At 46.1% G+C, this 15,738-nt stretch overlaps 1 protein-coding gene across 3 annotated transcripts in view; it reads left to right on the top strand.

The window, feature by feature from the left end:
* ACVR2B (activin A receptor type 2B) overlaps positions 1-15,738 on the top strand; it is a 159,212-nt gene that overhangs the window by 120,511 nt on the left and 22,963 nt on the right. For all 3 annotated transcript variants that reach the window (XR_008309578.1, XM_053260031.1, XM_053260032.1), the window contains exons 7-8: positions 418-566; positions 14,701-14,815. Coding sequence is in view for 2 of the 3 variants with exons in the window: in XM_053260031.1 (XP_053116006.1) it covers positions 418-566; positions 14,701-14,815 (264 nt within the window). In the remaining variant the exon portion in view is untranslated. The remainder of the gene's footprint in view (positions 1-417; positions 567-14,700; positions 14,816-15,738) is intronic.

The following is a 15,738-nucleotide window of genomic DNA, read 5'->3' on the forward strand; positions in this document are numbered from 1 at the left end:
CTCTTTGAGCCACAATTAAGACTACTAGTCCAAAGTTCTGTGCCTTTTAGCTGTCCACTACAAAACCTAAACAAGGGAGGGAAACCCTACCCACTTGTTGCAGTAGCACAAAACAGGGAATAACAAACAAGCATAGAAACCTGTGAAATCCATAATCATGAATATTAGAAAAACTTTGGTAAATCTGCTTTATGAATACTGGCCTTTGCAAATATGTTTACTCAGAAGTAAGTCCCACTGTGCACAGTGAAGCTTACCTCCAGGTAAACCATGCAGCCTTGCTTAACTTTGACTGGATCTAATTGTAGATATAATGGCTTTGTAACTTTAAAAAAATAAGTAAGTGGTAGTAACTGGATATAATAGCAAGGGTATTTGGGAAGAAAAAAATGACAGATAGATTTGTATTTCTTCCAGGGTTCTCTGACAGACTACTTGAAGGGGAACATTATCAGTTGGAACGAACTCTGTCATGTTGCAGAAACAATGGCTCGTGGGCTTTCTTACTTGCACGAAGATGTTCCCTGGTGCAAGGGAGATGGACATAAACCCGCTATAGCACACAGGTATTTATTTTTATATTTTATATCCCGCTCTTCCTCCAAAGAGCCTAGAGTGGTGTGCTACATACTTAGGTTTCTCCCCACAACAACCCTGTGAAGTAGGTTAGGCTGAAAGAGAAGTGACTGGCCCAGAGTCACCCAGCAAGTCTCATGGCTGAATGGGGATTTGAACTCGGGTCTCCCCGGTCCTAGTCCAGCACTCTAGCCACTACACCACGCTGGCTCCTTTTGGATGGCCTGTTTTGATTTGTAAGTGATTGTGCAACACAATATAATAGTATCCATGGGTTGTCTTTTGGAATATCAAGCCAGTTCTATTGTGCTTAAGCCAAAAAGCCACAACAGTCCAGCTGAAGTTGTAAATATAAGCTGCAAGAGAAGAAATAAGCCGTGCTATCAAACAGTGGAACATTTCCACACAACATTTCACCTACATTTTACATATGGCTATCTCACATATGGTATATCTTTGTAGCCAAGCATAATATCGACTGGAACTTTGCTCTGTCGCCAGCTTTGTGTGAAGGGGTTAATGGGAGACATTCCAAAGGAGGTACAGCAGCTGAGAAGAACTGCCTCCTTGCAATCTGGCTGCTTATCTGGAATGAAAGACAAGTGTACCTAACCCCCCACCAATTCAAAGCTGTGGAGGCCATTAGTCAGCATGGTCCAGTGAATAGAGAGTTGGGCTGAGTTCTGAGTAGACTCTGGTTCAAGTCCTTCCTTTCCCATACAGCCATTGTGTAGCTAATGAAGTTACTGTCTCTCAGCAAAAGTGGCACCTAAAACATTATTTGATTAACTGCAGGCATCAGGACAATGCTGTCTAGTGCATTATATAGAGTGTGTCCTCTCAATCCATTGTAAGTGCCAGGAAGGTTCTGCACTTGAGTTTTTGCTTGTATCTGTGTGGGAAGGAGCACCTCCTTCTCCTTGATCTCCATATCGAAGCAAATAAAAGAGTGCAGGGAAAAATCTCCTTTGTGGTTGCTGCAGTATGAACGACAATACAAAGAAGGAGATATTGCTTCTACAGTAGGCCCACACAGGCCTAATTTTACATTACATAAGTGCAGACCAACTAGCTGTACTATCAAAGTCTAGCGCTCAGTTCTCTACAGCCTCTTAGCTCTCTTATAGTGCTTCTTTCTATCTATGCAACTTATTTCAACACAGGGATAAAAGGGAAACAGAAGCAATGGTTTACAGATACCCTTCTCTGCCTAATGGAGTCCAGTAAAGTTTCTTAGAATGTTTCCAATTCTATCTATTCTCCAGTTCAGGTTATGTTTCTAGGCATGGCATTTCTAGGGCTGAAAAATAATAACAAGCATAACAATAAAGCACATGAGTGCTTTATTTTGGTCTGCCCCATAACAATTGTTCTCTGGATGGCACACAAAGTAAAGCAATTTAATAAAACATAAAATTAAAAAACGTGAAAAAAGGATGAAAATTACAATAAAATACAAAAACACTTCAGCCTTTTCTTAGAGGCCTGGGTGAACAGAAAGATCTCCCTCTGGCATCTAAAAGAACAAAATGATGGTGCCCGGTGAGCCTCACAGTGGAGGCTATTCTACAAAGAGGGTTCCACCACCGAAAAGGCCCTCTCCCTAGTAGCCCTAAAAGATTCACACGAGGGCTTTGAAACTGCAGACACATTAAAGGTTTGGACAACATGTGGGGAATTTTGAGATCAGGGGGATGGTAGGTGGGAAGATCCTCTTTGTCTGTGTGCAGTGAGCTGCTTGCAGCCTCAGACCCAGACTAGCCCACTCTAAAAGAAACAGAAAAAGGTGAAATAAAATAGCTGTTTTAGGGACCGATGTAACATTTGTAAAAAGCTGTTGATTTCTCCACTAATCTTGTTATAATTATTAGTGGCCCACGTGATGTGCAAGGCAATGCTGATGTTCCTGATTAGCCATTGCTGCATGCATTGAGGACTATGCAAGTTCTGCTGTGTAAGTGCAGATGTGCTGCTTAAAGCAGTTGCACAACTGCACTCTTGCACAACACCTCCCGGGCTGGCTTCCACACATGTAGCAGTGCCAGCTGACTGGGAATGCCAGTGTTGCCTTAGCATCAGGTGGCCTGTTATTATTATGGATCATTATTATTTATAAAGCCTTAGGTCACTCCTCACCAGGGTCTGTAACACTGTTTGGCATTGTATCGGTGGTTTTTGCGCTGGGTTCTCGGGAATTCATGTAAACTTATCAGTGGTTCCTCATTGAGAAGATCAGCACTGGCAGACAAGCTTCCTGAACGACTGCTAACTGGACAAAGAGGCACCTTTTAAACATGGTGATTCTCTTTATTGAGCAGGGGGAGATTAACTGGCCCTGTCCACCCCCAACACAGTACCTCCAGTGACTGTTGCTGGTGTCTATCTTGTGTTTCTTTTTAGATTGTGAGCCCTTTGGGGACAGGGAGTCATCTTCTTATTTATTATTTCTCTCTGAAACTGCTTTGGAAACTTGTTGAAAAGTGGTATATAAATATTTGTTGTTGTTGTTGTTGTTGCTCTCATACCACTTTCTAGCCTCTCTCTGAACACTGTATCTGAAGGGCATGGTCTAGAGCAGGTCTGCTCAACTTAGGCCCCCTCCCAGCTGTTTTTGAACTACAACTCCCATAATCCCCAGCCACAGTGGCCAATAGCCAGGGATTATTTGAATTAGAGGCCAACATCTTCAGAAGGGCCGAAGTTGAGTAGCCCTGGTCTAGAATGCACTGTCACTTAATGTGGGTGACGGTGAGACCCAATGTGCTAAGTAAATGTGCCATGGAACATTCCCCAGAATCCTTTGCAACATGTGAGGTTTCTGTAGCAAATCCGGAGGGATTCCCAGCAAAAAGCATTCTGAAGGTAGAAAGTCTTAAAACTATTGTCCTAGCTTTTTGGTGCTGTATTGCCCCCTAATGGCACTGAAGAATAAATTGCATGCAAGCAAAGAAATAACTCTCCCTCTCTTTTAGAAACAAAATCATTCCTATGAGGTGATTTCTTCCATTTGGTTCTCCCCACCCCACCCAGACTTGTTGCTGAATAAAAGCAAGTACTTCCTTTTACAGTTAGTACGCTCTTAAAATATTCATTCTGGTACCAAATTCTTTGGAGACGACCGGGCTTATTGAGAATAACGGAGGATTATTCGGTTAAAAGAATAAATTGCAGCATTCCTGCAGGAAAGATGAGGTGTTTTACTTTATCATGCAAAACTCTGTCTTATTCATATCTTTTCACATATTTATATCTTGATGCTAACATGCCTGAAGTGCAGCTTTAAGAGCATCCTCATCAGGAAAGTGGGAGGATTTCTCAGTTAGCAACATGCTCCCCACTTGTCCGTATCCTGCTGTCAGGGGCCAGGAACCCCCAGCTTTGTGCAAGGCTGCCCTGTGGGCTGAGCCTTTAGGCTGCAGACTAGCATTTTTAGGGCTTTCCAAGTTCTTCTGTGATTCCACTCCTACTCCCACCAGCTGACCTATATAGGCTTCCTTTTTGAGCTGCGATCTTGCCTGAGTAGCCCTTTTCTCCTGACTGTACCTTGCCCGTGACTCGACCTTGACAGTCCCGGGATTAAATAAAATTATTATTATAAGAGCCATCATCTCTGCAGCCCTTTAAAAAAAGGAATGAAGTCCCATTCATTTTAGCATGCCTTGCGCGATTGCCCTCTGTCTAAAACCAGCCCTGGTCTTGCACCTCAGTCCAGTTTCCCTAGCTGTAGATGGGGAAGTCAGAGAAGTGGTTGACTATAACACTGGCCTCCTCAGCCGTTCATGTTCGGGAAGCTGCAGGTCCTGATGTGCCCTAACCTCTACCTGGCAACAGCTTAAAAATGTCTTTGGCCTCCTACAATAAGCAATACTAGCTTGACTGGCACAGAGCATCTGCACTCTAGTTGCTCTCCTCGCCCACCACAGCCCCCTCACCTCAGAGACCTCCCCACCCTCCAGCATGGGGGCAGCAGCAGCGCTACTTTCCCTCCCTGCACTGCCTCCACCTTGGGCCTCCCTCCTGCTCCTGCTCCTGCTCCTCCTCCGACTGCCCCGTCAGGCTCCGTGGCTGCCCCTGAGCTGCCCTGTTTGGCCACCCCCATCATGCTGCCCCAGCTCGCTCTCTCCACGCAAGCGCTTAGCACTGCGTGGGTGGGGCTTGCGATGTACCATCTTAGGCTTTTATTACGAGCGGAATCTTCACAGAGCATCTATGTGCTAGGACTGTGTTGCTCTCCTTGCTCCCCGCTGCAGCCTCTGCTTTATTGCTCAGTGTCAGCCACCCACTCTCAGCCACCCCCTCCCCGCTGCTCGCTCACTCACTTGCCCCATCCCCATTGCCCATCCACTCGCTTGCCCCTCCCTGCCCCCACACCCTCCCTCCTGCTCACTCTCTCTCCCCGCTGCTCACTCCACCCTCCCCACTGCTTGCTCTCCTGGCTGCTAGTTCCCCCTTCCCAGCCACCCGCTTGCTCCCTCCCCGCCACTCGCTCACCCTCTCCCCGCCACTCGTTCACTTGCTCGCCACCTACCAGCTCCTCTTCCCTATCTGCATATGGAATCCCCACTGCCCAATCACCATGGTGTTTCTGCTCTGTTACCACCGATTGGTAAAGCATTGTGTGGGCCATGTACGTCCTTAGCATATATAGACATATAGTGAGAGATGCTTATAAACTCTAGAAGTGCATATAAGGGCTTCTTGCACCAGAAAGCGAGTTATAAATAATACTTTGGCAAAATATCACCCAACAGTGTCAATGCTTAGAGGCTCAGATGCATCTTTCCCCCACTCCCAGAGTCTCAGCTGAGAAATTCCAAACAGTGATGCCAGTTTTTATGTGCCTTCAGTGCAAGGAAAAGTGCATGCTCTCACTCTCTCGCTTACCATAAGAATAGAGGTTTGGGCTAAGAGGCATTTGTAGGGGTGTCGTCCCTCCTGCAGGGCATTCTGCACCCTGGGAATTCAGTGAACTCTCCCCTGCCCTGTTGCTCTCTCTTTTTGCTGCGGCGTCTCTCTCCGTAACATATTCTGACAGGACATTTCAGAAAACAATTGTATCTGCCCTCATTAATTATATCGCATGGCCCTGCAGTTGTCCTGTGATCCAACCGGCAGGGTTACCACAGTGAATTGAATTGATGGCAGGAGAATTAGAATGCCGAGCACACACAGGCTTGCCATCTGCTGCCGAAGGTCTGTAATTTAATTATATTCAGCCACTTCCCCCCTCTCTCCACCCCCCACTTTCTCCGCCTCTCCCTGTTGAAAATGTTGGAAAGTCCAGGAATGACTTAATGAGCAGGGCTTTTCCTTATGGGCTAGGTAAGGACAAAAGTGCACCCAGCATCAGCTTCTCTGAAGGGAAGCAGGCCAGCAGCTTCCATGCCAATGCCTCTCAGCTTTCTAGGAAAGTGTTGGCTGGCCAAGATTGTGGGAGCTTGTCCTGGAAGGTGAGCTGGCCTTGTTGCAGAAACTGTTCTAGTAAACTTATAACCCAAGACGGTGAATGCGGCAGTCTTTCTTTTGGCCCTCATTTCATAGTGCAGAGTGCACACTAAAGATCTTTTATGTCTGTCTAAAGAAGTGAAGTGTGAGTTACTAGTCAAACGTGTACACCCCCACCTCTCCCTCCTGAAAAGACCTCCAAGGCAACTAACAGCATGATGCAGTGGTTAGTGTTGGACTGGGATTGGGGAGACCCAAGTTCAAATCCCTATTCAGCCGTGAAACACACTGAGGCTATTCACATGATGGGAGAAAGCTAGCCCAATTTTCTCCCATCGTGTGAATCACCGGGCTCAGCTGCGAGCCTGGTGGTTCCTAAGCAGGTAAACCGCCTAACTATCCCTGCCCTTAAACCAGGTTTGCAGAGCAAGCACTCCGCAAACCCGGTTTTTAAAATCGTGAGTAGCCACACCGCAGCTACTCACAAGGAGACACACACACACACCCCGACTGGGAGACTCAAAAGCAGCCTCCCGGCTCGGGGGTCTCTCCAGTATGCCCTGCGCGCTTGCGCAGGGCATACTGGAGCTTCTGGAGGCCGCGCGGCCCTCGAACTCTCCAGCCCCCGCCAGCTCCATCACAGAGCCAGCAGTAGTGTGGGTGGCTGATCCTCCTGCCCAGGGCTTTCGTCTGCAGGCAGAGCTTAGCCCGCTCTCCCCACAAACCCTGCAAAAGCAGGTCTCACTGATTGTAAGACTCGCCTCACTGGGTGACTCTGGTCTAGTCACTTCTCTCTCAGCCTAACCTACTTCACAAATGCTCTACAAAAGAGCTGTTGAATAGCAGAAGTCCAGGAATGATGGAGCGAGGTAGGCCTCCCTTGGGAGAGCACTCCACAACTGCAGCATAGTGGTTCAGAAAGCCCCGTCCCACATTTCCACTTGCTGCTCTGTGCCCCCATCAGGTGGGGGCACAGAGAAGGCCTCTGATGTGGTTTTGTGACCAGGTAGGGATATATGGGTGGAGACTTGAGTTCCCTCTTACAGGAATTTTCAGATGTTAATGACTCCCATAATCCCCAGCTGAAGGCCACTGTAGCTGAGAATGCTGGGAGTTGTAGTCAGGAACACCTGGGAATCTCTGTTACAGGGAACACTGGTGGAGACGTTCCTTGAATTAGACATGCCTGTTCTGTTTGTCGACTTAGACCTAATAAAATGTAGATTATATTTGCCAAAAAACAGTTGTATTTTGTTTTCTTCGTCACCATTAGATTTTCTCCCCCTACTGACTGATCTCTGCCTTGCTGAAATTCTCCATATGTTGAATACAGTACAACAACCTACCTTGCAGTGACATCTATAGGGAAACTCCCAAAGGTGTGCCTGAATCATGATTTTAGCCATGACTGCTTAAAGCTATCTAGTTTTCCTCATGATTATTTCCAGTGGTCACATTAAAAGTAGACTGTTCCCTCCCATTGGGAAATTAAAGCATACAACTAAGATTAATATAAAAACCAAACATTTATCTCGCTTTCCTGTGCTTTCTATTTCACTACCCCTCCAGCCAGCTGCTGTTCACTGCTTTGGGCAGTTTCACCCCACCTCCATTGCAGGTCATTCCTTCTCATTTTGTGTGTGTCCCCCAACCTGATATACCCCCCCAGCCCCGTGAAATTTTGTTTCTTGTCTGGTGCTCTCTGCTAGGTTCTGCTGAGCTAGAGCATAACACAGTCTTTCAGGAGTAGAGACTGAGTGGTGAAACAGGAAGAAGGGGAAGGCAAAGCAGGAAGAGCCCTGAACCAACAACCACCTAGTGGTGGAAGTAGGGAGTATTTCATTCTGCAAACTGTTGCCCCTCCTATGCTGGGAACTGCTAAATTGGATCTAGCAATAGCAGTACTCCAGATATTGCTGAACTACAACTCACATCATCCCTAGCCACAATTTGTTGTGACTAGGGATGGTGTGAGTTGTAGTTCAGCAACATCTGGAGTGCCATAGGTTGAAAACCCATGAGCTCTGCCATCTTTCTGTAAGAAGTGAGAATTCTAAAGCAGTGCTCTTAGCACCACAGTAACCTCTTCTAGCCACTAGAGGCATGAGGAGTTATGTTAATAGGTCTCTCTTGGTCAGTTAGAGTCAGTTAGAACTGTTCAGTTGTTGTTAAAGGCTAGTGCCTGTTTGGGTATTCTTGTTCTATGCTCCTCTCAGTAGCAGATGCTTTAGTTTCTTAATAAGTCTTTTAGCCCTTTCTCATGAGCAGAGAAAGGGCTCCTTTCCTGGGCAAGGGGAGGAAGCCACAAAAAACTTATCTCCCCCACAGATGAGCAGATCCGTGCCTCTGGGCAGCTGGATCACCCACCCAGATGATCACTGGCTGCTGCCAGTTGCTCTGAGGGTCAGGGTGTCAAGGTGCGGTGCTCCAATAATGCACCGCACAAATTATGGGGATCTCCCGTCCCCTCCCCGAGTCTGACAGACTATCCTAAAAACAAGGTTAGGAGAGTGCTTGCTCTCCTAAACAAGCAGGTTTACCACCACAGTTCACATGTGTGTGCAGAACTGGGCTGGGCTCCCTTAGCCTGGTTTTGCACCCATGTGTGAATAGCCTCTTTATTGTTTTTTTTAAAAAACAAACAAACAAACAGACTCAACTTAATGTCTCCAGATAATCTCTTGAACTAAACTTCTTTACCACCAGAGCAAGCTCTGCTGTGTGAGGACTTTAATGTTTCTCCTCACCCCGCTTAACAGGGTTATGGGCCCAGGTCTCTGAGACTGGTGAAGAAAGTGGACCGGGTCCAGTGAGACCAGGTTCAGCAGAATGCGCGGGGAGAGAGCCCTGGGTAACTGGATCGGCCACCCACACAATTGCTGGCTCTGTGACGGAACTGGCAGGATCTGGGGAGCTCAGGGGCCGCGCGGCCCCTGGAAGCCCCAGTATGCCCTGCACGAGTGCGCAGGGCATACTGGGGAGACCCCTGGAGCCAGAAGGCGGCTTTTCGTCTCCCCTCCGGAGAGCTACTCATGATCAGATAGCTCGGGTTTGCAGAGCGCTCGCTCCGCAAACCCGGGCTAAGGGGAGGGGTACTTGAGTGGGTTACCCGCTCTAGAACCACCAGGCTCGCAGCCAAGCCCAGTGGTTCTCACGATCAGCAAAAATTGGGCTACCGGAGGCTAGCCCGATTTTTGCTGATTGTGAGAATAGTCCCAGTAATTAGCCTGAATAAGAAATTAAGGTTGTCTCAAAGATAGTGACAAGATAAAGGATTAAGAAGTTACAAGGTCCAGATTTTGAATTGTGGTCTTTCAAAATGGAGATGGTCCTTAAAAGCCACGGAATTAGTAGGGTCTTACACACAGAGCACCCTGTCAGAGAAGGAGAAGAATGACAAGCCAGGGACAGTGCATATGATAAAGTCACCGGGATAATTTGTTTATCGGTGAGTGACTCTATATTGGTGCATTTAAGAAAGAAACAGCATACAAAAGAAATGTGGGAGACTCTGAAGAAATTGTATGAAAGAAAGTCAACTGTCTCCAAGGTGTATCAAGTTATAAAGATAGGTAAAAAGAAAATAAAGGAGGAGAGGTCTGTTTAAGTATGTGAATGAGATGTTGGAGACTTCACGACAGTTGCAAACAGAGGGAGTAATTTTGTCTGATACAGTTCAGATTGGATTGTTATTGAACAGTCTTCCTGAGTATTTTGAGCCAATTGTAAATATATTAGAAGTCAGAGATTATTTGAGTTTGGAGTTTGTAATAAACCATTTGGAAGACTTTAATTTGTGCAGGGGTAATGGGCAGCAACTAAGTCAAATGAAGAAAATGCTTTTAAGATTGATCAAAAGAACAAAAAGTGTTTTGTCTGCTGGAGTCCCAGACACATGAAGGTTCAATGTCTTTAGAACAAAGAATTTGCTACTAAAAAGGAGTTCAAACCTAAGCATACAATGAAAAATTCATGGAAGCAAGGAAAGAATAAGTGACAAATATGAAACGTGTGTTGCTAATACAGAGAAAAATTTAAGAGCTAGTCTTACAAAATGTAACACTGGGATTTGTATTGATATAGGCACAACCAGCAATTTAATCAGAGAAAGAGAAAGATTTACTAAGTTGGGCACAAATTATAAGGCTCCAATTTTGCTAGCAGATGGGAAGCAGATGTTTGCTGAAGGCAAACTTCAAAAAGGAGAAACAGTGGAACTGATTGTTGAGGATGCATTGTTTGTGTTCACGCTTGAATCCAGCCTGTTGTCTGTTAAATATGCTACAGGGAAAGGTTATGAGGTGAAATTTACAGGAAAACAATGTTTTTACCACAGATAAAGGTGAGCTAATAATGAAAGGGACTTTGCAAAAGAGTGGCCTATTTGAAGTGGATTGTGTAAATGAAGAGGCCAAAAGTGCAAAGCAATGTTCACATTAAAAATGCTTGAATTTATGGCACAGAAGGAGAGATCCCAAATCAGTACTTCAACTGGAAAAGAAGGATCTAGCCAGAGGCCTGAATAAAAGTCACTGTAATGTAGAGTCCATGCTGTGTAAGGGTGAAGGGAACTAAATCCACCTTTCCTCACAGTAGAGAGAGACACAGCTACCTCTTGAGCAGATACTTAGTGATATTTGTGGGACCAGCAGATCAGTTCATCAGGGGGAAACAAATATTTGTTAACTTTCATAGATGATTATTCAAGATCTACATTTACTTATTTGATGAGTGAAAAGTACCAAGTACCTGAAAAATTGGAGTATGGTACAAGAGTTTGCAATAAGTTTAGAAGGAAGCCTCAAATTTTGAGATCAGATAATGGAGTTGAATATACAGGAAATGAGATAATCGAATATCTGGAAAAGGAGGGCATTGAACATCAAATGACAATATGCTCCAGAACAAAACAGCATTGCAGAAAGAAAGAATCTGTCTTCAATAGAAATGCCTTCATGGATGCTGCTGGATGCAGGACTACATAGTAAGTTTTGGGGAAAGGCAATTATGGCTGCTACTTATTTACAAAACAGACTGCTACTAAAGTTATTAGAATACCACCATTTGCACTGTGGCATGGAAAGAAGCCTAATATGGAGCATATTAGAGTTTTTGGCTCAAAAGCATATCCAATCTCTACATAAGAAAAATACTTGGATACTTACGGAGCTGCCTACAGGAAGAAAGACTGTAGGGTGTGAATGGGCTTCAAAGTGGAGCACAGAGCAGAAGGAGATGTCCAATGCTATAAAGCAAGGCTAGTAGCTAAAGTTCTCAGTTTTTAGCTTTTTAATAACTTTTAATTTGAACCTTTATAAAAAAATGTAATTTTAAATGTGATTTTAGCCTGGTCTTATTTTCTTAGAAATATGGTGAGGGCTATGATGCAACCTTTGCCCCAGTAGTAAAACACTCTTCTATAAGAATGCTCTTTTGCACTGCAGCAGTGAGGAAACTGTGTGTAGACTATTTAGATGTCAAAACTGCATTTTTACATGATGATATTAAGGAGGACATTTACATTGAGTAACTGCCAGAGTTTGAGGAACCTGGTAAGGAGGGACTTGTGTGTAAGCTCCAAAAGAGCATTTAAAGCAAGCAGCAAGAGCCTGGAATAAAAGCTAAACCAGTTTTTATCCAAGGAAAAGCTGACTCATCTATATTCAAAGTGCAGAAACAATAGATTGACTTATATGTTGATGATTTGATTGTTTGTTGTCAAAACAGAGAAGATAGTGATGGGATTGTAAAGCATTTAAACAAAGAAATAGAAGTGAAGCAACTGGGGAACATTTTCTGTTATCTTGGAATACAAGACAACTAGCTGACCCACACAGAGCATCTGTACGCTCTTTGGGGCTGGCTCTTCCCCCCTCCCTCCTGCCCCACTCTCTCTTTCCCACTCACCCCCTTTCCAGTCTCTCTGCTGCTTCCCCGCCACTTTCTTGTCTCGTCAGCCAGCCAGCTGCTGCCTCCCGCCCCTGGAGGCCAGGCCAGGCTTTGCTGCCGCCGTCTCCCCTTACCCAGGATGGCCTGGCCTGCCATCCCGCCGCCACCTCCTGCCCCCTAGTGGCCAGGCCAGGCTTTGCCGCTGCTGCTGCCGCCTCCTCCCCCTTACCCAGGACCAGGTCGTCCCGCCTCCACCTCCCAGTGGTCAGCTGAGGCCACCTCCTCAGGCCGTTTTGCAGCCCGCCACCACCATCCTCCACCATTTATTTATTTTTGCCTTGAACTATCACCCAATGCCAGGAACTCTTGCAAGAGTTCCGCCACCAAATCCTTGGCACACATGCCGGCTAAGAGAATTAAATGTATAGATAGATAGGAGTACAAATAGAAAGAGAACAAGATGGAAGTTATCCTCTCTAATAAAAGCTTTGGTGTCCGTCCGTGGACGGACACCAAGGCGTGTGTTCGTGCCTCCCTGGCCAAACAGAGCAAGGGAGACACGACCGCCAGCACCCGGCGGCCATCTTGAACAGCCAGAAGCGGCCGTCCCAAAAAAGCCGGGTATGCAGCGGCGGGGGAAACTGGCCGAGGCGGCGGCAAAGCCAATGCCTCGGCCATGAGCTGCGGCGCAGCCGAGACAAGGCCAAGGCGCCCAGAAGCGGCCGCCCCGAATACGCCGGGGGCAATGGCGGGGGAAGACCGAGACGGGGGACGGGAAAGCCGGGCGAGGTGGTGGCGAAGCCACCAATGAGGCCTGGCTGCGCCGTCCAGGACAGCACAAATGCACCCCACCGCGACAGCCCCCGCCTGCTCACCCACCCTCCCAGCTGCCCAAAATCACCTTCCCCGCTCCCCCCCAAAAAGATTAAGGGCCAAAATCGCCCATGAGAAGGGCGCCGCCCCCGCCTATCGCCCACCCACCCAACCAGCTGCCCAAACCCACCTTACCCACTCCAGCCCACGGCAATTGGGCAAAAAAAAAAAAAAACCTGCAAAGAAGAAGTGAGGAGCTCACAAACAGAGGTCCTCCCTGTGCTAAGCCTCTGCCCAAACTGCCGCTATGGACGCGAAGGACACCTATTGCGTCCTTCACGTCCATTACAACAGTATGGGCAGCAGCATACCACAGAGAGGAGCTCTTTTCGCGTGCTCCACACTTCCACTTTGCAAATTATGCTTTTTTTTTTGCCCGATTGCCGCGAGGGACAGGTGGAGGGGAAAAAAAACAGAATGAGACAGAGAGATAGAAAGGTTAAAAAAAAAAAAAGGATTAAGAACACTTGAAGACGGCAGAGAAAGCTAGTGCCCGTTATAATAACGGGCTTAAAAATACTAGTCTTCTTAATAAGAAACAAAAAATAAAAGACTTGCTGATGAACCAAAGCCAGCTGAATTGATTGTGGAAAATAAAAGTTGTATTTTGCTTTCAAATCCAAGGCAAAATCCAAAACAAAACATATTGACACAAAATACCATTATGTATGTGATGTACAAGAAAAGGGTCTTGTAGAGTTGAAATACTGTTCAATGGAGAAGATGTTAGTGGATGTACTCACAAAGCCGTTGCCAAGAGATCATTTCCTAGCATTGTGAGAGATGATGAGTGTTTTTAATTGGTGCTCAATGAGAAGGAGTGAGATTCTAAAGCATTGCAATTACTACTGCAGTAACCTTTTCTGACCACTAGAGGCATAAGGAATTATGTTAATTGGTCTCTCTTGGTCAGTTAAGAATGAGAAAAGTTCAGTTGTTGTTGTTGTTGATAAAGGTCAATGCCTGTTTGGGTGTGCTGTTCTATGTTTCTCTCAGTATGTGATGTTTTAGTTTCTTAATAAATCTTTTTTTGAACTCAACCTAATGTCTCCAGATAGTCTCTTGGGCTAAACTTCTTTACCTCCAGAGCATGCTCTGCTGTTTGAGGACTTTAATGTTTCTCCTCACACCCCTCAACACTTTCCCACAGCAAGAAAAACTTGCAGTCCCTCCCCTCACCCCAAGAAAGTAACCCATCACCATTTTGCACCACCATGATGCATTATGCATTGTTTATTATTTATAATGTTCCTGAAGATTTTAATTAGACTTTATACTTGCTGCCACCTTAATTGCCTTCAAACCTCTGTATTTAGCACAATGAAATTGGTTTGCGTAGTTTAGCGTAAGCGTAGGTAGGGTGGTTGACAGAAATTCACTCAGTCTGGTGTTAAAAAAAATAGAATACAGTTTATTAAACAGATGGTTTTCACTGTTGTTTGTTTGTCTTTCTTTATGCTACAAAACTGTAGGGTGTTTATGTTTTTTTGTTATGACACAAGGACAGATCTCCCTTACCAAAAGACATACAGGGGCACTTCACACAACACATGTGAAGCGCCTGAGGGGGTTCTGCAGGGAGAGCGGGCTGAGCAGATGAGCAGCTGCTTGTAGCTGGTGGCCGGATCGACCACCCACACAACTACCGGCTCTGTAACGGAGCCAGCAGGGGCTGCGGGGATTGGGGGCCGTGCGGCCCCTGGAAGTTCCAGGATGCCCCGCGCGAGCTAAGCAGATGTTGGTGTGCAGGGAGAGCAGGCTTGACCCACTCTCCCTGCAAAACCCTTTATGGCTCTCCACACTTGCCAAAACATCACAACCTACCACCATTAAGCACCACCCACAGGTCTAAGACCTACCCAAGAAAAGGTTATTGTAACCCCAGGCTGTTTAAACTTTTTTCCTGTCTGGTTACAGGGATTTCAAGAGCAAAAATGTATTGCTGAAGAATGACTTGACAGCCGTGCTAGCTGACTTTGGATTGGCTGTGCGATTTGAACCTGGAAAACCCCCAGGAGATACCCATGGACAGGTAACATATGTTGCTTAGCAAAAGAGTTGGCTTATACCACTTAACTTGGCAATCTCTCTCAGAGCATGTAAGAACACATGGAGAAAATATTTCCTTGTGTGATAGCGATAGGTAGGAAACCTTACTATTGGTGATAGATAGATAGATACTTTATTTACGGCCAATGGCCAAAACACTTACTATTGGTGAAAAGAGATACCCCTGAAATGCTTACACACTGTTGTTACCTTTACTTACAAGGACAAGATGTGTCATGTTCCCTGTACATATGATCACATCCTTTTATTCTCAGAGCCACAGAGCCAGTTCGGATGATACTTTCAAAACACATTTAGATTCCTTTACTCGTGTACAAATGATCATCCAAATGGAAAACCACACATTCTCTACCCTGGATTTAAATACTAGATATAATGTAGGATTTAGAATCTGGAGTAGTCACTATCATGTGATGAGATGAATGTCCGAATTGCAATGTGGTGTTCTCCCCGCTTAACCATAGAGGTGAGTCTCACAATCATTGAGACTCACCAAAAGGAGGTTTGCGGGGAGGGCGGGCTTAGCCCGCTCTCCCTGCAGACTATCAAGGCTGCAGCCCTGATCCGGCCTCCGGGATTGGGAGAGTCCCCTGAGCCCGGGAGGCTGCTTGCAGCCTCCTGATAGGGTTACCCTCGTGTGTTGCCGCGCCGTGGCAATACATGATCGGAAAACCTGGGTTAGCGGAGTACTCGCTCCACTAACCTGGGCTAAGAGGAGGGGTATTTAAGCAGGTTACCCGCTTTGGGAAAACCAGGCTTGCCTGCAAGCCCGGTGGTTCCCAAGGTCCATGGAAAGCGGGCTACACAAACACACAGACACACACACACCCCTCTTGTGGCCTCTCTGTTTCAATCCTTCACCCCTAACCTGACTAGGATCTTCCT

Source organism: Hemicordylus capensis, chromosome 6 (genome assembly GCF_027244095.1).
Source record: "Hemicordylus capensis ecotype Gifberg chromosome 6, rHemCap1.1.pri, whole genome shotgun sequence".
Classification (NCBI taxonomy): domain Eukaryota; kingdom Metazoa; phylum Chordata; class Lepidosauria; order Squamata; family Cordylidae; genus Hemicordylus; species Hemicordylus capensis.